Consider the following 22,775-nt stretch of genomic DNA (forward strand, 5'->3'; position numbering starts at 1 on the left):
CGAAGTCGAAGTGACTGACAGATAGGGAACTTATCGTTATAGTTGTGGTGTGGACTGTGCTATTCCCGTAGAATCCTATTCCCATAGAACTTTACAGTTATAGTTATCGTCCTTGGTGTTAACGGGCCTTTACTTGCATGCTATATTTCAAGTCTTCTAAAACCATATGATAGCTTTGCATGAGGAAAACTCCGAAATTTATTATAAGCCATTATTTATTGATAATCTTTTCCTCTAGTGCACCTTTAAAATCTCATTAATGTTCACGTATATTCAAGTATGGTGCGTTAAAATGTGTCTCATTAAGTTTGACATCAGTAATGCCAAAGGTCATTGTTTCATATGTCTTGTAACTGATCTCAATGTGCCAAATTTTAATATGTGCATATTTAAAACAAATATCAAGTCAGATGGGAGATTTTATGAACACCAACTTAAATGTCCATCTGGTCATCACACAAAGTTATCAAATTACTTAAATGCAGTGCTTGAATCATACAGACAACTTTGATGAAACTTGTATAATACTTATTTTGCCATATTTTGAGCTTGACAGCCCCTGGTCATGATGGATCAGTAAATTATGGCAGAAATTTCATTTTTGAGTGAACTAGCCCAACAGCTATTTCCACCTGACTTGACCCTTAAAAATGACTTTCATTTGCTGTAATCTACTGTGGCCTGGTTGATTCAGTCATATTAAATAAATCCAATTAAATATTTCATACTTACTGTATATAAAACCAGTTATTTTATGTTATCACATGAAGCACATTTTAGGCCACCTGACAAAATATTTTTTGCAGTGTAGCACTAGTAACAAGAGACACTGTCTCTGACATTAAAAGGCCTATGAAATGCATTAAGGTCTATAAAATATGAAGTATGCATACCATTTCTATATCTAGAAAATATAATGACCTCTTTCCGCCACTGCTCTCCTCACACTAGAACAGAATTTTTGAAATCTCAAATTGCTGAGAGACTAGTGAGAGTTGCACGTTGGAGAGATGTGCAGACTTAGACAGTCTATTTGTGCCCGCAGGGATGTTTGGCTATTTGTCTTCAGTAATAAGCAGGTATTTTTAGGATATTTCTCTATGAAGTCCGCCTCAACAATAGAAAACATTTGACCTGCACCTCCTCACCTTTTCCACTGGGCTCCTTGTTATTCGCACAACACCAATCCTGAAAGCTCCTCCACTGACACACTTTTGTTTTCCTCTTCTTTTGTTCTTTTCCCCTACAGACTGCAGAGAGCACACTGGAAATGGCGATGGACAGGCGGATGATCTGAAATGGCCTCCACTAATGGCTTCAAGAAGGAATTAATATCATTCTTTCACACCAGTGACCTGCACTTACCGCAACTTTGTCAAAACACATTCAAGCGCCTCTGCAACACAATCAGACACAAAGAAACAAATAAATGAAATTAGAGCGGCCTAAGGAAGCTGAGTCAAAGCGGGCACTGATGCCGGCCTCTCTTCCCCTTTAAAGTTCAGTGTTACAACAGAGGCAGTCTGCCTCATCACCCTCTGCCTGCTTATTATTTATCAGACTCCATTTAATGAGGCATCAGAAGAAAGGCGCAACCATGTACTTGCTGCTAGTGTTTGTACTACAGGCCCTGTGGGTGAGTTGGTGTCACGCCACGCAGCATTACCCGGCCTCCTGGGGGCACTATGATGTTTGTAAGTCCCAGGTATATGCAGAAGACCGCCTGGCCTGGCATTACATGGCCTGCCAGCCTGAAGCCACTGATATGACCAAATACCTGAGAGTGTCTCTGGACCCACCCAACATCACCTGTGGAGACCCACCTGAGATGTACTGTGCCCTGGTGAGTTTGAAACAGTTTTATGAACTTATTGTCAAAGAGAACCATGTAACTGGTATACAACAACATTAGGCAAAACACACTACATTGCCTATATTATTACATGGCTGGAGTAGTTGATTCTTATTGGTCAAATATGGCAGTCAAAGTTTTTGTATAGTGAACGGTACTGAAACTATATATTTAAACATTGTCACAGGCAATCAATTTCTTTAGCCACAGTAGTTTCCTGTCATATCACTTCACAATCAATTTCAACACAAGGCCTTTGCACCCCGGGACGGTTATCGCACTCTTATCGACATTATTTTTCGAGATGTTTTTCGACTTGTCTTTGTGTTCACACCCAAACGATTTTCACTGGCGATTTGCAGAGTGAACGTGCAAATTCAGTAGATTGCGCTCCCGGTACACAAGGTGGTTCTGCGCCACTTTACGCTTCTGACACTCGCTTGTCACACAGAAGAAGACGAGAGACAGTATTTACGTGCTTGCCAAAACCATTCACACACTTTTTGCTAACTGGGAAGCAGCATTAGCAGCTCATCTTCTTCTTTGTCTACTTACTTCCTCTTTGTCGTATCAATGTGTGCTCGGCAAGACCGTTTTATGCTTGAGCGCCACCAAGTCGTGTTAAACTGTAACTTCAGCAGCTCCAGGCACGTGAACAAAAGCGCCGATCTCATTGGTCGGATAGTTTTTAATGTGCCGCGTCAAAACAAAAAAACGAACCCAAGGCGTTTTTAAAAAATGACGCTTTTATTCCTGGCGTTTTGCGCTTTGGTGTGCACACTAACATTGGCGCCCTTTGTTTAGTCACGATGAGGCATTAAACGTTGGCGATAAACGCTCGCGAAAATCGTCCCGGTGTGAACAGGCCTTCAGTTTAAATTTCATGCCCCTTTATTTATTTGATATGTAGCCACATAATAAGCAGTATAATGTACTACCTCTAGAAAGTTTAGTTTTCGGTAAGTTTTTTTATAAAGAACTCCAATACTTTTCAGAAAGTGACAGTAAAGACATTTCTAATGTTAAAAAAATATTTGAAAATGCTGTTTATTAAACTGTCTATTCATCAAAGAATCTTGGGAAAACGTATCATGGTTTCCACAAAAATATTAAGCAGCACAACTGTTTTCAACTGTGATAATGTTGAGAAATGTTTCCTGAGCATCAAATCAGCATTTCAGAATGATTTCTGAAGGATCATGTGACACTGAAGACTGGAGTACTGATGCTGGAAATTCAGCTTTGCCATCACACGAAAACAGTTATTTTAAATTGTAATAATAATTCAGAATTTTAGAAGCCATGGTGAGAATAAGAGGAACATTTCAAAAACAAAAAATCTTATTGACACCATACCTTTGAACGGAAGTGTAAATTAAATTAGGCAAAATAGCTGATACATATAAACTTTCATCCATGTATAGGTGGCGTACACAGAAAGAAGGCAAGGTCATAAAATGTTCTTTAAATATGAATCTATCTCATGTTCATTGAATTCACAACATATTCTGTGAAAATCTCACAGATGGTCAACAGAACTGCAGCAAGGTGCTCGTATGCTAGCATCATGAGTACAGTTAATATAAGCAGGCTGAATTATCGACACATATAGCAGCATGCTAATGAAAGTATGCTAACAAAACGTTCAAACAAAAATCTTTTCCATTCCATTATAGTCCAGTTGATCTTTTTTATTGAGATGTTCACCTTTCAATTATATTTATTATAAACTATGGATCATCAACCCAGAGAAAGTGCAAGAAACACTTGGCATGTATAGTGACAGATCACCTGATATAAGTGAAACGTCAACATGTTTGAAGTTAATGGTTTTTATTCATGAGGGGCTTTATTCAAAAGTGCATTCAAGAAATAGTTTCAAGCAGTGATAAACTGTCAGAAAGCAAAACGCAGTAAATGGACCTTTGGTAGCTGTGTAGAAACAGGGGCCAGTTGTCACATGGGCTGAATCTCAATAACTATAGGGAGTTAAAAGTAAAATTACACAAAAGTGTGTTTTCTCTAGTGTTTTGTTTTGGTTTAAAGCACATATGCACACATGTAATTTTGAATTTTTATGTGATCTCCAACATCATATTTTTAATGGTGACCGTAAACCAGGGTATCATTTTATGACAGGTATTTTTCACAAATGTATTTATAAATGTAATAAAATCACATGTTGGCCAAAACAATTATTTGTTCTGTATTTCATAATTATGGAAGCTTGTTTCCACCATGGAATAAAACACAACCAAAAGTTAATTGTGACTTATATGTCACAATTCAGACTCTTTTTCTCGCAGTTGCGAGTTTATATCTATATTCTGTGGCGATAAAAATCTTTCCTATTTAATTGCTTTACCATTTAAATTTTTCCAAATAGCCTATAACAGGCAGGTTCTCCCCGTGACAACTTATAGGGCCAAATTTACTATACAGGGCAAATTAACACAATTCCCAAAAAGCGCTGATGTCAGTGAAAAGTTCTGCCCGTCATCTAATGACAACGTTACATTTCCATAATGACCAACGCATTCTACCAAGAGCAACAGAAATGAGCATCTGTTTTAAGACATGCTTTATTGGGCAGTATAATGCCGCAAATATGAGTAAATTGATTAATTTAAATACTCTCCTCCCATAAATTTTGCGTCTGAAATGGAAACTCTTACAAATTGCATATGCAATAACATCTGCCGCAAAACAATGCGGTCCATCAGGGCTTTTCAGCACTAATTTTTCTCTGCGTGTCTTCTGTAAATCCTGACAGTAGTTTTTTAACGCCAAAAGAGGGTTTACACTGATAGTATGGCCCATAGTATGGCAACACCCCTCCCCCATCCCACATCAACCCTACAGCAACTTTCTTTCAAAAATAAACCAACCCTGAGAAATATTCACCGGATTAAAATAGACTAGTTGTCACATTACTAGACAACAAGTTACCTCTACTACATTGTTATGGAGGAATAATCTGTCAATTTTTTCTGTCATTTTTCTCAGGATTTATACCCAATCCCATACCAATTTCTGTTCATCTAATATATCTGCCCACCTTGTGCAACTTCACATTAGGCAAATTACAACCAGTTATAGCTTGTTATAAAATGATGTTTTCATTTCCATGACAGTAATCTGACAACAAACTGACAGTCAGTCTAATGAACGTCAGCATTACAGTGGTGCCAAGCTTCAAGCCATTCTAACCTATGTAAGGTCAGCATCATTTGAGGTAACAAGCCAGTCATGGAGGTCCATGTTGATCTCGTCTTAGCCGGTAAAACAATGAGAGCTGATTTTTCTACTCCACCGTGCCTTGGGGGAAGTGAGGTTTGGCAAACAGAGGTGTCATGTAACAGCAATGAGGAGTTATGTGTTAAGTGCAGTGCTCAAGGGCACAATAGCAATGCTCAGTGGTTGGTGGTACAGAACACAGAGTATCTTGTTACTCAGCAATATTTTCTCTTGATGCCTCATTAGGCTTTTTATAGTGGGAGGCGAGTGCAATATTTCTGATATAATTACACAGTTAAACTAATTTACTAACTCCACACCATGGCTTCAATCCATTAAAAGATTCAATCAGTTGTGTTTGCTAAGAAGCTTAAACTTCCTGGCATGATCAAATATGATAAAGGGAAAAGGAACAGCAGATGGTTAATTTAAGATGCTATCAAATTTTTATGAGTAACCCCCCTAATGCGAGATGGAAGAACACAGATGACTGGTGTAAAGTAAACAAGGAAATAAAGCACTGCTGTGGGCCCCATCCCAACATGCTCAACAGTTCACCTTGTGTGGAACATAAATTCAATGAAGTAAACTACACACACACACAAGGTTTCCATGTTTTATGGGGACTCTCTATAGACATAATGGTTTTTATACCATACAAACTGTACATTCTATCCCCTAAACCTACCCATCGCAGAAGTTCTTTTTTTTTCTTTCTCAAAAACCTTAATTTAATATGATTTATAAGCTGTTTTCCTCATGGGGACCAAAAAAGGTCCCCACAACGTAGGGGATACCTGAACATACCACTTACACATTCAAACATACAAATTTACATGAAATGTAAAATGTTTTCAAAGCAAGAAACGAATATGTGTGGAGTATGGAAGCTTGTTTCCACCACTGAATAAAAAAGAAACAAGGTAATTGCGACTTTTTCCCTCACAATGCAAAATGATATAAATTTGCAATTGCCAGTTATAAAGTCAGAATTGCATGATATTCTGACTTTTTTTCTTGCTAGTTTTTTTCTTAGAATTGCGAGTTAATATCTCACAATTCTGACTTTATTATAAAAATGAGAAACAAATATTTGGTTGTTAAGTCTGACGTCACGCGGCAGCATTTCCGAGTCCAAACGCCATCTCATACCACAAGAAAAACAACAAACGGTGCCAATATACACATACTCACAGTGTGGTGTAATACTACAAAATAATATATAATCATAACCTTTATCTCTATACCAAAAATCCAGATGGCCAGACAGTGATTCATCTATTATAAATCGATAAAATATTAATATCCGTGACGCTGTGAGCACAGAGACTGTTGTGTAGACTGTAAGTATTTAAAATGTTTCACTTTTTAAAATGTTTGATGTTTAATATGAATAAATAGCGCTCATAAACGGCCGTCAATGGTGAAACGAGTTGAGGCATGGACCCAGAAACGGCGTTCCTTACGTCACGGCTACAAGCGGATAGGAAAAAATCTAGATTGTTGAATTGTGAGATAAAAAGTCGCAAATTACCTTTTTTATTTTTTATTCTGTGGCAGAAAATATAAGCTTTCCTAATAAATGCAGTATTATTCTTTATGGATCAGGTTGATCTATAAAGAAATATTTTGGTTCACTTTTACTCGACAATTTTACTTAATCATGGCTGACTGTTTATGATATATTTTTTACAGTGCCATCGGAAACTCAACACTTTTGCTTTAGTGTGATGCTGCATTTGCATCAATAGGTGTGATTATTAGTCCAAGATGACTGTTGTGTAAATCAGCACAACAAAACCAACAGAAAATGACTGACTGCAACTTTAAAGTGCCCCTATTATGCTATTTTAAAGTTTCCTAATATAGTTTTGGAGATCTCCAACAACAGGTTTACATGCATCAAAGGTCAAAAAACAGTTTAATTTTCTCATAATCCCTCCTTTCAGTGAGCCTACTCTGGTCTGATTGGCTAGATGGCCCAGTCTGTTGTGATTGGTCTTCCTTGTACAGCACATATTTCGGAAACAAACGGCCATTACCATAACTGAACTCCAGCTCCGTCCGGAGGCTTCCTAAAGCTCAGCAATTCTACACACTGTAAAGACAGTAAAGATGACGTCGATTTTACACCAATCCAGCACGAGTTCGAATCGATGATGAAACATTGGAAGAACTAGTTATTCAACCCGAACTTACTGATGCTACTCGGTTTGAGGTACATTATGAGATGTTTCAACTGTAATTCCTCACCATCAGCATTAAGAAGTGTGCATCCATCAACAAACCCGTGTGTGTGTGTTTCTAATTTATTGCGGTGCACATGTGGGAAATTTTAGGTGATAACTGCAGCCCACAGCTGATTAGCAGAAGTATTTCAGTAAGACTGATTTAGCCGGTTAGCCAGATACCTACACAATATGAAACGTAATAAACACATTTGTAGAGTACAATGAGTACAGCGTCTTCTCGACATGATGCTATCCAGTATCCGCTGCAGTGTTTGAGGTGGTTCAAGTTTTCCCTGGTGTCTGCGCACACAATAAGTGGAAGGGCAATATGCTAATGTTTCATCTTGACGTCACAACGAAACGGGGAAAATTTAATTCTTGATATCATGAATTTATATTTTTACTATTAACAAAGTAATTATTGATATTTAAAAAAAATTACTAGTAAGAATTAAACATTTTACTAGTAGAAATCTAATTCCTGATATCAAAAATAAGCATTATAACTACTGAAAATGTAATTGTTAAAGGGGTCATAGAATGACATTTTTGTGCAAGTTAATATGATTCTTTAGTGTCTAAATGAAAAGTTTGTAATATACTTTAATTAAAAATTCTCATTAGTATTGTAAGAAAACACTCAATTTACCTGGTCAAAACCAGCTCAGTTTTCAGCAAGTAATTTCAGTGTATGTGACTTTAAATGATAATGAGCTTTGCTCACCCCGCCCCCTCTGCTCTGTGGGGCGTTCGGTTCGACCCGACACAACACCACAACACACGTGGAGTGTTGCCTTGACAACATTTGAGGGTATATTTTCGAGAAATAATGGCAACGGGAGTCTCTGAGGACACATCTAAGCAACCTTATCATTTTGAACCGGAGTCGGACCAGGAACAAAGGACGAACGTTTCTGAATGGTTGGTTAACGTCATGTCACTTTGATCTATCTTTGTACTGGCAGAGTAGCGTAGTTGCTATGTGTTTACTGATGTGTTAGTTCATTGACAGATTGATGATATGTTATAAGATTTTTTTTTTTACATTACTTCTTAAACAGTAACAGACACCGTTATAAACCATGTACAAAAGTAAGCTTAGTGTAGTGTTACCACGTTAACTTTATCACCCGAGTACACAGTTTGTAATAAACATAACGCGTTGTTCATTATAAACGTGGGATTATGAATTATATTGAGAACGTCATAAACAGAAAGCATGCCGTAATGTAACTTACCCTGTAAACTTTAGCCTCATTCATCGTGAAGCATGCAAGCGATTTGCAAAGATTAATATAAAGGTTAATAAAACGTTACACTCACATCTTCGATCTTCCTGAGGTGCAGCAGGAACACGATCCTTTTTTCAAGAGCAGCTTAGTAGCAAAACCTGCTTTATACTGACGCTCGTTTATAAAGCAGTCTGCTGAGAAATGATTGCGCAAACATTGACTTTGATCGGGGGGAATACTCCCTTCTAAAACAAAACTCAGCAGCCACTGGGTCTTCAGCGGTTCGGATTTAGGAACATCAAAATGACTGCTGTGTTCGTTATTACACCCAACAACACAACACCACAATCGCTTAGACGCCATTCTGCTCCAGCGTATCAACAATGGCGGACTGATGACAGCTCGCTCAGGGCGGGTCTGTGTTGAAACGCTGCTGTCAATCAACAATCGTAGGAGTGGCGTACACCGTGTAACGTCACACGGTCGGACGGCTTGATTTGAGACAGGGGAAAATAAATAAGGAAAAAAACACTGGATGTATTTTTATCAATATAGGATGGTTGTGTACAGGCACTGCCAACACACATTTCCGTATAATCAACTTGTGAAAGTGCATGTACCATTCTATGACCCCTTTAATATCAATAATTCATATCCCGTGAATGATTAAAAGTCAAAACGACTTGCCATACTCAGTTTAAATACAGATAATAAGCATTTGTATTATGAAATAGGCATTGTTATGAGAAAAAGTCAATGTAAATCTTCTGTCTATAAGTGAACAACAGGGTGTATTTAAAATACCCCAGATAATTTACTGTTTCTCGTATATTAAGTATGTCTGTGGGGAAATCTGACTCAAACTTATCTTATTGAAGTTACTGTTTTCCTGAGATAGTCTTAGATTTCAGAAAAGTCTGCCCACAGGTAGATTCATGACAGGAATTTTAAGTAGCTTGCGGTGCAGTGCTTTAAACATGTTCCCGGGGAGAGAGATTGTTTAAAATAATCTAAGCTAAAAACACAAAAGGCATCTCATGAACCTAGCCAGCGGTTATGTTCCAGTGTGGATCAGTATATCGTCTCTAATAACACTAAAGAGAAGGAAAGCTAAAGTCTCATGGTCATTGCATATTGCATTTGCATAATCAGCATTCTGCATGGAAAATAAGTACGGAAAAACCTTGGACTGGTGCTGTCATCTCTAGACTTTATATTCATATTATATAAATTATTTATGTTAATTATAGATTTATAAAATAAAATATAAAAAGACAAGGGATTTACCATTAAACCATTTAACTTACCATAAACAGTGAACATGTTTGACTGTTTATGGTAAGGTAACTACAGTTAACCAATTAGCAGGTTTTTACCGTAGCATTTTTATAGTTTGTTATAAAATAAATAATGCTACAAACTTTATCATTATTGGTTTGTATTATAATATATTTTTTTATTTTGTAATAAATAAAAAAAGTCTGATGACTGAATTTTCAGGAAGGCGCAACTCAGTTGAACTGGCAAAACCGATCAGGCATAACATATCCTAGTATTGTATTGGTCCACATTTTGCTGCGAAAACAGCCCTGACCCGTCAAGGCATGGACTCTATTAGACCCCTGAAGGTGTGCTGTGGTATCTAGCACCAATATGTTAGCAAGCAGATCCCTTAAGTTTTTATAGTTTTTTATAAAAACAGTATATCGTCTCTTTATATTCCCTTGTGTCAGTAAGAACAAGGGAATATAAATTGATTGAATATATACATTTTCACCATATATATCAGTAAGTTGCGAGGTGGGGCCTCCATGGATCGGACTTGTTTATTCAGCACATCCCACAAATGCTCGATTGGTTTGAGATCGGGGGAATTTGGAGGCCAAGTCAACACCTCAAACTCATTGTTGTGCTCCTCAAACCATTCCTGAACCATTTTTGCTTTGTGGCAGGGTGCATTATCCTGCTGAAAGAGGCCACAGCCACAAGGGAATACCATTTCCATAACAGGGTGTACATGGTCTGCAACAATGCTTAGGTGGGCGGTACGTGTCAAAGTAACATCCACATGAATGGCAGGACCCAAGGTTTACCAGCAGAACATTGCCCAAAGCATTACACTGCCTCCGTTTGCTTGCCTTCTTCTCATAGTGCATCCTGGTGCTATGTATTCCCCAGGTAAGTGATGTACATGCACCCGGCCATCCACGTGATGTAAAAGAAAACGTGATTCATCAGACCAGGCCACATTCTTCCATTGCTCCGTGGTCCAGTTCTGATGCTCACGTGCCCACTGTTGGTGCTTTCAGCAGTAGACAGGGGTCAGTATGGGCACCCTGACTGGTCTGTGGCTATGCAGTCCCATACACAACAAACTGCGATGCACTGTGTATTCTGACACCGTTCTATCAGAACCAGCCAGTGGCGGCTGGTCAATAGAGGGCACTGGGGCACCGCCCCCATCAAAATTCCAGAAATATACATGTATACAAAAATGATATAAAAGTGAAATAAAAATAAAATAGTTTACTCATACGATGTGCTGGCTGTTAGTAAGAGCCTCAGCATTTCATAAAAACTGGATTTGATGGGTTAACTATTTTATATGTTCTTCAATATGTTTCATGCGTGAGGGACGCCGGACAAATGGATGTCTATCTGAGTTCAAAAATCTACGGGCAGCATGTGACCTGAAGCTGGTCTCTAATTGGTTTTTAAAGATCCTCCTCCGGACGCAGGTCGCTGCGTCCCTGGCGAATCAGAATTGGATGCGTGTTATTTTATCCAATCTGACTGGTTCTCGTCACCTGTCATTCAACTTTACACTCTTGGCCACTAAAGCGAAAGTGCCCGGGCGACACAGTCACTCTGACTCCGCCAAAACCTTGTTAGGATGATCACTTTTGTAGAGATGGCAGCAGTTAAACCAAATTCTTTCACAAGGCGTTCGTTGGAAGAAAAAAAATGATAAAGGATCCCAAACCGGACCAACGCGATTTACAAATCCAGCAGCAGGCCAGTGACAGGACGCAGCTGCACTCAGAGTTTCACGCGCTTGTTATGAGAAACGTAGGTGGCTGACTGGATGTGTTGTTAGCAATGCCCTTTTTTGCTTTCCCTGTCTTTTATTTCTAAGTGTCGGTACTGAAGTTTTGTGGACAACAACAGGGGTAGGAGACCTCAAATATTTGACTGAAAAATGCAAACGTCATGACACTACTGAGATGACTGACTTTAATCAGAGAGTCATTGAGAAATTTGCTGGCCAGAAATAAAGGAGAGCAAAATGTATGTTCAAGTAGTCAACATGCTTTTTTATTCTTTTGTTTTTCCTTTCCTCATTCAATTATTCAATTATCACCAGCCGCCACTGGAACCAGCATTAACTTCTTGAGCTACAGTAGCTCGTCTGTTTGATCGGACCACAAGGGCCAGCCTTCGCTCCACACCTGCATCAATGAGCCTTTGCCGCCCATGACCCTGTCACCGGTTCACCACTGTTCCTTCCTTGGACCACTTTTGATAGATACTGTCCACTGCAGACCGGGAACACCCCACACGAGCTGCAGTTTTAGAGATGCTCTGACCCAGTTGTCTAGTCATCACAATTTTGCTCTTGTCAAACTCGCTCAAATCCTTGCGCTTGCCCATTTTTCCTGCTTCTAACACATCAACTTTGAGGACAAAATGTTCTCTTGCTGCCTAATATTTCCCACCCACTAACAGGTGCCGTGATGAAGAGATAATCAGTGTTATTCACTTCACTTCAGTGGTCATAATTTTATGCCTGATCGGTGTATATGTGAATGCAAGATACCATTATTAGAAGCTGCATGAAATTTCTCTCGGTTTCAAATCTGAGACGACATGTTCCCTCAGTTTCAATGGCCATAATGCTGCTGGTCATAGTGTCCTTAGTATTATGACATTGGACACTATTGTTACAAAGAGAAAACAAACGGCCATTGTTGGTCTAATTTGTGCTCCCTAAATATTATCTCACTCTATATGACGCCTGAGCACGAGGACAACATGACCTGTGGTTCCACAATAGCAATGAATCTGTTGTGTTTTATGATCTATCACTGCTTTCACTCATTTATCACCTACACAAAGGTGGGAGTCTGGGTTGCACGCACACACATAGCAGAAGATGGAGTGTATGGGACAGCTTTTTTGCAGCAGGGAGTTAACCCTGATATTATTTTTAGCTGCAGCAACAAGGGAGTGTGTCCAAAAACATGTAGATGAGCCTTTTCTCCTCTAGTTCTCTCTAACCTTACATCTTCAGCTTGTTTGCAACATCAACAAAAATACAGCATAAAATACCAAGCAATGCAACAATCTCTCCCTTTGTCCATTTACTGTACCATGCAAACAGGCATTTGGAAAGACCTGTTCGGCATTGTAATTCGATATTTAGGCTTCACAACATAATTTTGTCCACGAAGCTAGATCGCGCTATTAAAAAAACGGGTTTAGCATAACGCATTAATCTTGTTAATTAAAACAAAATGTTCAATTACTCTACATCTATTCTAATTGTTTTGAGGATGGGCCACAAGTACAAGGATGTTCTTGCAAGATTTTAAAGATCAATTATGACTACTAAAATGGGACAAACAAGCACCTAAGAGACGTTGGTACTTCTGAAGTCTAGCAAATATTAAATCACTGAAAAATCTCAAAGGAACGACTTTGCATAATAAATAAACTTAATTGCTTTTTCAGCGCTCTATTTAAAATGTTAACGATTCCTATTTGGATGCTGAATGCCACTATATACGTTTGGTAAATGAAGCACACATGCCAATGCACACTTTATTTAAAGACCAAATGAAAATAAATTAGGATGTTTTGTGACTTTCAGTCCATGTGTTAGTTTTAAAGGTGGGGTAAGTGCTTTCTGGTAACCTATGTTGATATTTCAAATCACCAAAACACACACGCCCCTATTTTGATAGCTCCGCCCCACACATACATACGTAACTCAGGCAACGACTATGGCAGAATGTGCTGTACCAGCCGGCCTAGGATATGATGCCATTAATAAGTGAAAGCAATGTTTGTTACTATGGTAATTCAGGTCGAATGTTCAGAGAAAAAGTCATCCCTTACATCCCAAAAACACAAACACAGTTCTCATGAACAACTCGAAAGCTGGAGCACGACAGACCAACTAACAAACATATTACAATTATGACAAGATTAGAGGGTTATATCAATCACGAAAAGTGGAACCAAAAGAAACAAACATATATTAGGAGTTTATTGTCTTACTTTTCGGACACACTGCCAGCTGACGCTTGAAACAGACAGTGGTTTAACGTTCGCAAACAAGCGAACATGACACACGGGCATATTCAAGCAAAAGCCAGCATATATTGGTTCTGTGAAACAAAACAAAACCAATGTTACTCGCCTATCTAGAAGAAATAAAGCAATCTTGGCGTCCGATTGCAGGCTTTAGCGCTCCTTGAGTTCTCTCCAGTGCTGGAAAGCTGATTCTTCTTGCCTGATCGTAAGCCTTCTTTTGTTCCTTTGACATTTTCCACATGTGTTTCTTATCTGCCATCTCTCTCTTTCTGTCGTCGCTCGGCTAATGTCCGTCCTGTGTCGTGTATTTTGAATAATGACGTGCCCTGAGCGATTTCTTCTCCCCATCATTAGTAGACACACCCCTCACTGCTTATTGGCTACAAGTTTGTTTTGGTCCACGGCCCGAGACACTTTACTAAAGCAGTTTTGAAATAACACTTACCCCACCTTTAACCCTTGTATGGTGTTCGGGTCTTTTGGACCCGTTTTCATTTTTTATCAAAAGAAAAATGATACGATTAATTATTTTTTCAAACTGAGACTCATTGGCCATGGATCATTTTCTGTGAGGAATATATATCAGAACACATTTTCATACACCCCCCTACACATTTATATTACACACAGGATGTTCGGGTCCACTAGACCCAGGGCTAATAAAAGTGTGGAAATTGTAGGTCCTGTGTACCTTTACTCTGTCCTCCTCCTGTCAGGGCCTGCTGTTAGTGTGTGTATGTTCATGTATATGGTTTATGAGGACACAAATGTGTATAATGACATGGGTATTACAACATAAACATGGTTTATGACGACATCTGTGTCCTCATACTAAAACATACTAAATGGTGTTTTTTGAAATTCAAAAAATGCCACAAGTTTTTTGTGATTGGTAGGTTTAGGGTAGGGTTAGTGTAGGGGGATAGATTATACAGTTTGTACATTAAAAAACCATTATGCCTATGGAGAGTAACCATACACCACATATCCAAGTGTGTGTGTGTGTGTGTGTGTGTGTGTGTGTGTTTGTGTATGTGTGTGTGTGTGTGTGTGTGTGTGTGTGTGTGTGTGTGTGTGTGTGTGTGTGTGTGTGTGTGTGTGTGTGTGTGTGTGTGTGTGTGTGTGTGTGTGTGTGTGTGCGTGCGTGTGTGAGAGAGATTGTGTGTAAGTGTGAGAGAGTGCAAGAGTGAGTTTTGTTTCTACCCCTGCCGTTCCCACACGAGGTTGCAATTCTTAAATTTTATCTAACAAAGGTAAAGAGAAAATATTAACCATATATGCTGTTTATATTGCTTGTAATTGGGATGAAGTAAACATCTATTGAGTATTTTAACATAAAATTTTTGATTGTGTTGAATCAAAAACCCAAAAATGCAACGGGCTGAATAACAAAAATAGGAACACCACACAAGGGTTAAGGCAGTGCATACGCTTGTGTCCTGAAAGGTTAACTTTTAGCAGGTATTCTCAACTAAAATTAGTCTTTAGTCTTTTCCTCTGGAAAAATGCTCAAAAAATGCAAAGTTTAATGTCTCAGATGGCAATTGGCTATTTAGAAAAAAAAAAGAAGAAGACAGGGACAAGCCTTCACAAATGCTTCAAGTTCCTGGCTCAAAAGGAAATGTCCTAACACAGAAAAGACTCACTAAGCTACTTGATTGGGTCTTTTTTTATTTAAAAAAAGTATAATTAATTTAAAAAGTATGCATGTATGTATTTGGATGGATGGATGGATGTATTTGGATGGATGGATGGATGGATTTGGATGGATGGATGGATGGATGTAGATGGATGGATGGATGTATGTAGATGGATGGATGGATGATGGATGGATTGATTGATGTATTTGGATGGATGGATGGATGGATGGATGGATGGATGGATGGATGGATGGATGGATGGATGGATGGATGGATGGATGGATGGATGGATGGATGGATGGATGGATGGATGGATGGATGGATGGATGGATGGATGGATGGATGGCCTGAAGCTGAAGCTCAACATGTGCCTCTCTACGACAATTGTGAAGAGCGCAATACAATCTTGGTCCATCTATTAGAAATTAAATTCCAATGCTGCTACTAATGTTTTCGAACATGAAAGCATAGATGTTATCTTTTGTTTTGCTGTAAATTAATCACTAACACTAAACTGACAATAATGTAAGCCACTGGGAGACCGCAGACGGTTGGCATTCACTGTGTTGCATTAATAGAAAGCCAATATAAAAATTTGTAATAGAAAGTATTTTTCCAAAATTAAGCTTTAACAGTATTTTCGTGCTGTGACCGCGGGGGCAGGGAACATGTGTGACGTAGCCATGCACACTTACTAGACTGTCTCATTCTAGTGTTTAATTGCTGAGGAGGACACTAGCCTGCAAGCCTCAGAAGGACTGGACTGGGAAGGACGCAGTCTCGGTTGCGTTCCATTTGAGAAACACCCTAAGACTCCTTCAGCTCGAAGCAAAAGAACTGACGAGCATTTTGGAGCACATTGGCAGCAGCGCTCTGAGCCATTAGATTACTATAATTCTTCTGAACTCTGACCTGCTCTTACAGAAAGCATGAATGTGAACAGAGGTGCCAGATTACAATGTGGTCCCCTAGCAGCCTACTCAAGAAAACCAGGATGAGTGTGCAGCTTAACACTGCTCTGAGATCATCTGAATATTGACAGGCTTTGTGGCAGAGCTGTCTTTGTTTAGGAATGATAATTATATTTATAGAGCCCCTTGTTTGGTGGTTTAATTGTCAGTTGCTGAATTTAGTTCAAAACTACATTGACATTGACAATGACATCATGGCAAGTCCTGACAAGGCCATATGGTATTTTCTCTTCTAGGTTGTATTTTGATGAGGATAAAATGCCATTGTGCTGGGACATTTGACTTTGAAGCATCCAGACATTTAATTTCTCAGTGCAGATAAAAAGATAAATAATGCAGTATAAACAAGACTGACGGTTTTCAGGATCACTAATTCCATTGTGGATGTGAAGAGTAGTGAAAGAACTTGCAGTGTATGTGAATGAAATGAAAAACAGTGTGAAAAAGCATGTCTACACAGTACACACACACACACACACACACACATAAACGGGAGAAGCTCCAGTGGAAGACAATGACTGAATCTAAAACCTTCAGCTGTATATGTATATTATAAAATATATAGATTATTTTGTGTAGCCATTAGGCCCCTCCCCAATGTAGGCCCCTGCACTTCAGCCCAAGAAAGCCTGTGGCTTCCTACTTCCATGAGGGGGTTTGCCTTCACAACGGCTTTGTTAGCAGGTGGACTGTTAAAGGCTTAGCATAGTTGACTAACAAGAGTTCAGTACATGGAAATCGCATACACTCTAAAAAATGCTGGGTTAAAAATAACCTAAGTTGGGTTGAAAATGGACTAACCCAGCAATTGGGTTGTTTTAACCCAGCGGTTGGGTTAAATGTTTGCTTAAAACAACCCAATCGCTGGGTTAAAACAAACCAATTGCTGGGTTAGTCCATTTTCAACCCAACTTGGGTTATTTTTAACCCAGCATTTTTTTAGAGTGTACCGTAAGTCTCAAACACCATTGCATCCTCCATTGTAAATCTTGTGCGTGAAAAACACCACGGAAAAATAAGTGAATTTCAACATAACACTGACTGTTACGCAACAGTTGGTATCATTAATATGTACGCCCCCAACATTTGCATTTTCAAGGACAGGCGGAACTGCAGGTATTGTGAAGAAACAAGCGTCAAGCGAGGATAGCGAAAATGGCAGATCACGGAAATAAATGTTATGTTCCAGGCTGTGCTGGGGATGTGAGGACTTTTCGTACCCTTCCCAAAGAACAAAACTGTCAATAGACATGGTTGATGTTTATCAATAAGCGGATACCGCAACAAATTTAATTCAAAGTTGTTAGTTTGCTCGGCCCATTTCACCACGGACACTTTTTCTAACCTGGGACAATATCAAGCAGGCTTCACTCAGCGTCTGATCCTGATGAAGGGGGAAATTCCAACTATATTCCCGCAAGCAGTAAGTAGTGATTTTATCCACTTCAGTAGGCCTACTCTACTGTCAAACTGTACAGAACAAAGTTGTGACTGCTGACGTTAGGGTTAAAGTGTAAAGGATAGTTCACCCTGAAATGAAAATAAAATTAAAAAAAATTTCCTGCACGCGCTCCTTCCGAATAGTGACCAGGCTAAAACATTACAAAAATGATACAAAAGTATCACGCAATGATAGTGAGACGCGCTCGCCATACATGGAAAGTGTTCAGGAAGTATACTATAAGGTTTTGCGAGAAAGAAACCGTATTATTCAGTCAAAATACTGAGCTCGTCATTAAGCTTGGAACATACTCTGCAAGAACAAAGAAATTTGTTCGTTTTCTCAAGGTGGCAAGAACAAGAACAAAGTTCGTTCTGGCCAGTACATTCCATACTTCATGAGAAAAGCAGGTGCCGAACATCGCCGTTTCTCCGCATTAACTCCGCCCACTTTAAAATTCTGACCAATCACACAATAGTTCTCGGACACCCACAAGAAAAAAGTTCTGCTCAGACGATGTGTCGAGAACGAGCTGCGAGAACTCCCAAACCAGGGCTCCGAGAACAAAATTACGTCATTTTGTTCTCGCAGCCCTGGGAGCAAGAACTTTTTTCTCTGTTCTTGCGGAGTCTGTTGCAGCCTTTAGTGTTCCTGTGAGTGCCTGCGAGTCGTCAGCAGGTGCTTATGCTTACTATAATTCGCACTGTTGTCATGGTACCCAGGATAAGCACACACATGCACCATTTTGAGAAATCGGGCTCAATAGAAACAAATGTGACTCTCTTCTTTTCTATAAGGTATATGATAAGAAATAATACTAATAATAGTAACCTCCTGAAGTGAATGTTGTGTGCCGGTTGTCATGACAACATTGCGTGAGTGGCTGCTGATGCGCAGTGAAAAGGCCAATCAGAGCAGAACTCCACATTACTATTCATGACCCTTCCAAATAAGGAAAAAACAGACAATTTCATTTTAGGGACAATTTCTAGGGTTGTAAATGGACCTGTAAAACCTTATCTGGACAATTTTTGCCCTCAAATAAGTCACATACCCTCTATGTAGATATCAGAGAACAATTTAAAATATTGTTTCAACTCATTCTAGGGCACCTTTAAGCATAAACAACATCTGCAAAGTTACGACGCTCAAAGTTCAAAGCAAAGGGAGATTTTTGATTTTAAAGAAATCGCTTTTTAAGGACTACAACAAACAGCTGGTAGGGACTACAACAAGCTTATTCACGGGTTAGTGACATCACAAACCCTAAAATTGACATAAACCCTGCCCAAGGGAACACGCAACAAAGGGGGTGAGGCCATATTGAGAAGAGGACAAGTTGTTGTAATAGAGCACATTTAGGATTCTTCTAATGCTGTCGTATCCATCTTTTCACATTTATTGCAATACAGTACGTAACACAAATGCAATAGCATGTCATAAAAGCAAGATGAAACTAAACTATACCTGTTCTATCTTCATTCAGCAAATGTTCTCTGGCTCTGTAGGCAACCTACAACAGTTCCCACATGAGTGAAGAGATTATCATGACAGAATATGCTAATCAATGACTTGAAGATAGTTAACTCCACATCAGCTACATAAAACAGTCAGAAACGTCCAGTTACACGTTGTCACTTCTTAGAGAGTCTCTCCATCACTGTCCGGCTCCGGTTTGAACATGAAAGGCTGAACAGTTTCAGACCTTTTCAGTGTGTCTGCGTGAGGTAATCAGAGCTGCTAACACAAGCTCTTGAAGCTCCGCCCTCTTCTTGAAAGGGGGCTGGGAGCAGCAGCTCATTTGCATTTAAAGAGACACACAAAGAAAACAACCCATTTTTGCTCACCCTCAAAAAGTGACAATTTTAACATGCTATAAAAATTCTCTGTGGGGTATTTTGAGCTAAAACTTCACATACACCAGAGACTTATTTTCCATCTTGTAAAAAGGGGCATTATAGGTCCCCTTTAAAAAACTCGATACACACTTCTCCTAAATCCTGTAGAATTCAACCAATTTAACCGAAGTTTTTTCCATTCTGAGTGCCTTATGCCTCAGACGTTCAGCCAGTGGTCTGTAGACTTTAGCTATGTGGCTTTGACTAGTAAAGGAATGGTTTTGTGCTAAACCCTTATATGGAGATATTCAAATTACTAGCCTCGGGTGTGCAGTCATTCATTCATAAAAGAAACATTAGAACAAGATTAAGAACACATTCATGTGCGTATACACATGTTGTGAATTTCTCCTGTGTGTATAAATACAATAATCTATGCAATTAATCCACAAAGTTCTGTCTTTATTTAACAGATTTCAGAATTTGAAAAAAAAAAAAAACTTGTATAAAAGCTTGCTCACACCAAGAACGATAACTATAAAGATAACTATATTAGTGTCCACACCAGCAGACAATATTGTTCTGTTTATTTTTATCAAGAGTACTGCTGTTTTGTTATCTGCTGCTTTAAATGCTATTTAAACCAGGATAGATTCTGATTGGTTTCCAATGTTTTTATTGTTAATCAGCTGAGGAAAAAAAAATTCTGAAAGTGAGTCCAGCAATATTGTTTTTTCTGTGCCATTATTGTTATAGTTGTGGTGTGGACTCTGATTTTTAGAACTATATATTTATCATTAGGGGCCAAGCACCGAAGGTAGAACCGTATGGTAAAAAGTTGTGAAATTTGGCACACAGATAGAGGACAGTCTGAAATGTCACCATAGCAAATTTGGAGTCTCTAACTCAATCCCTCTAGCGCCACCATCAGTCCACAATTTGACTCATGTTTATGGTAATAACTTTTGAACCATAAGGGCTAGACACAAAAAAAAAATCCCTCTGATTCCTTGGCTCAAGACGAGTCATTTTCCCGCCATTTAAAATTTTCAGAAAAACCTATTTTTGCAAACTCGTCCTAGACGGTTCATCTGATTTGCACGAAAATTGAACCAGATCGTCTTCAGACCATGCTGACAAAAAATCTTGCAAATCAAGTTGATTCGTCAAATCGTTTTCAATAAACGCGCAAACAAATTTTATGTAACTCTTGCGAAAACACACTTAAGGCAATATCTCTGCAACACTTTATCGTATTCAAACCAAACTTGGAACATGTCATCACAAGCATGACCTGAGGCAACATGCAGCATTTTGGGGCAGTGCCACCTTCTGGTTCAGAGATACCAAAAATGGCTATTTTTGCTTATAACTTCTGAACTGTTTGATTCAAGTCTTGTTAGATTCAGGACGTCATGCCGAGTCGTCTGATATCCAATTTTACCATATCAGTCATTTTGGCTGTCGGCCATTTTGAATTATGTGCTAAAATGCTGTATTTTATCAACGCATGAACGGATTGTTACAAAACTCGGTATGGGTCATCAACACGATGCCCTGAAGGAGCCTGAGAAGTTTCGAAACAGCGTCACCTAGTGGATAATTTTTTTTTTCAAATGCTTATAACTTTGGGTGGGATTGACTTATTTTCATGGGAGTCACTTTTTTTGTCTCCTGAATCCTTGCCGGGTCCAATGATACCAGACTTGCCAGGTTTCGGCCTATGGTTTGTGCAGCGTTGCAATTTAGCGCTTAAAAACATTAGCTGATATCTTCGAAACCGCTAGTCAGATCGAGATGAAACCAGCGTCAGAAGTTCGAAAACATAGGTCGATAGCTATATGTTAATGCCCAAATGTCAAAATATTGATAGTAAGGGGGAGTAAAATCCAATCAAAGTCAGGTGTCAGTCATTTGTTTTTTTCATATAAATGTCTATAACTCCAAAACGAAATGAGATATTTTCACCAAAATTGACATTCTCGAGGACAGGTAGGATTGTGCCTCTTGGTGGCGCTATAATAGAACAAAACATGAAAGTTCCATTGACTACAATGCAGTATTATGATGGAAAATGTTATACTTTACAAATGAATTGGTGTATCATTACGAAACTTGGTATGTGCCATCAGCACCATGCCTTTAAGGTACTTAAAAGGTTTCAAAACAGCACCGCCATGTGGTTCATACTAATAATGAAAAGGCCTCTTGAGGCTATATCTCTGCAATGACATATTGACACCCTGCTTTGATATATTGACACCAAACTTAGCATGTGTCATTGTTCCCTTATTCTGACCACACCACATCAATTTCGTAACGGTGCCACCTATTGGTTGAAAGTGATAAATCATTAAATCATTATTATTGACTGTATTTATCATTTTACAGCTATTTTGCCTAAAATCACCTTGATGGGTCTTTATTGCTCATTGCTGCAGTTGATCTGACACTGCCAGCCATTTTGGCATGTCTTGTCTTCTTCTTTACGCTTGGCCCCGATAATGGCTGCTTGCAGCTATATTTATCATTATAGTTATTGACCTCAATGTGAACTCCAAGATGTCTAAAAACTAAAGCATCTGTGTATTAGAAATATATATATGTCAAGAATCTATATGCATGTTATTGCATAGACTATGGCTGTTAATGCGGGTAGAGAGATCTAGGAAGATTTCCCAAATGTATTTACTCCTCACTTTTTACTCCACCGCACACTATACAATCCATTGCTGTTATGGGAATACCAATCTGACATAAATTACCAAGAATCAACTTGCCTTATCAGTCTCATTTCCCCAAAAAGCAAAGCTGAAGCCAAGATCCAGCAAATAAATTAATGAAAGTAAGGGCTTTTGGCAATCCAGCGCAAACTGTCTGCCAGCAACGCGCTCCAGACGGCAAGGGATTCCTTTCAGAGTCTGGCCTGCTGGCTGGCACTGTGAATTTCCCATCCTCCTTCTGATCTGAGCGGCTTGGCAGTCTTTGAGGCAGAGCCTCATGAGCATGTGTCAGAC

At 39.0% G+C, this 22,775-nt stretch overlaps 1 protein-coding gene across 1 annotated transcript in view; it reads left to right on the top strand.

Annotated features, from left to right (window-relative positions):
- Positions 1-1,249: 1,249 nt before the first annotated feature.
- The window catches only part of ntng1b (netrin g1b), a 74,240-nt gene continuing 52,714 nt past the window's right edge, over positions 1,250-22,775 (top strand). The window contains exon 1 of the mRNA XM_079818512.1: positions 1,250-1,843. Within this exon, the coding sequence (XP_079674638.1) occupies positions 1,571-1,843 (273 nt within the window). The 5' untranslated portion in view covers positions 1,250-1,570. The remainder of the gene's footprint in view (positions 1,844-22,775) is intronic.

The sequence above is a fragment of the Gobio gobio genome, assembly GCF_949357685.1.
Source record: "Gobio gobio genome assembly, chromosome: 6".
NCBI lineage: Eukaryota > Metazoa > Chordata > Actinopteri > Cypriniformes > Gobionidae > Gobio > Gobio gobio.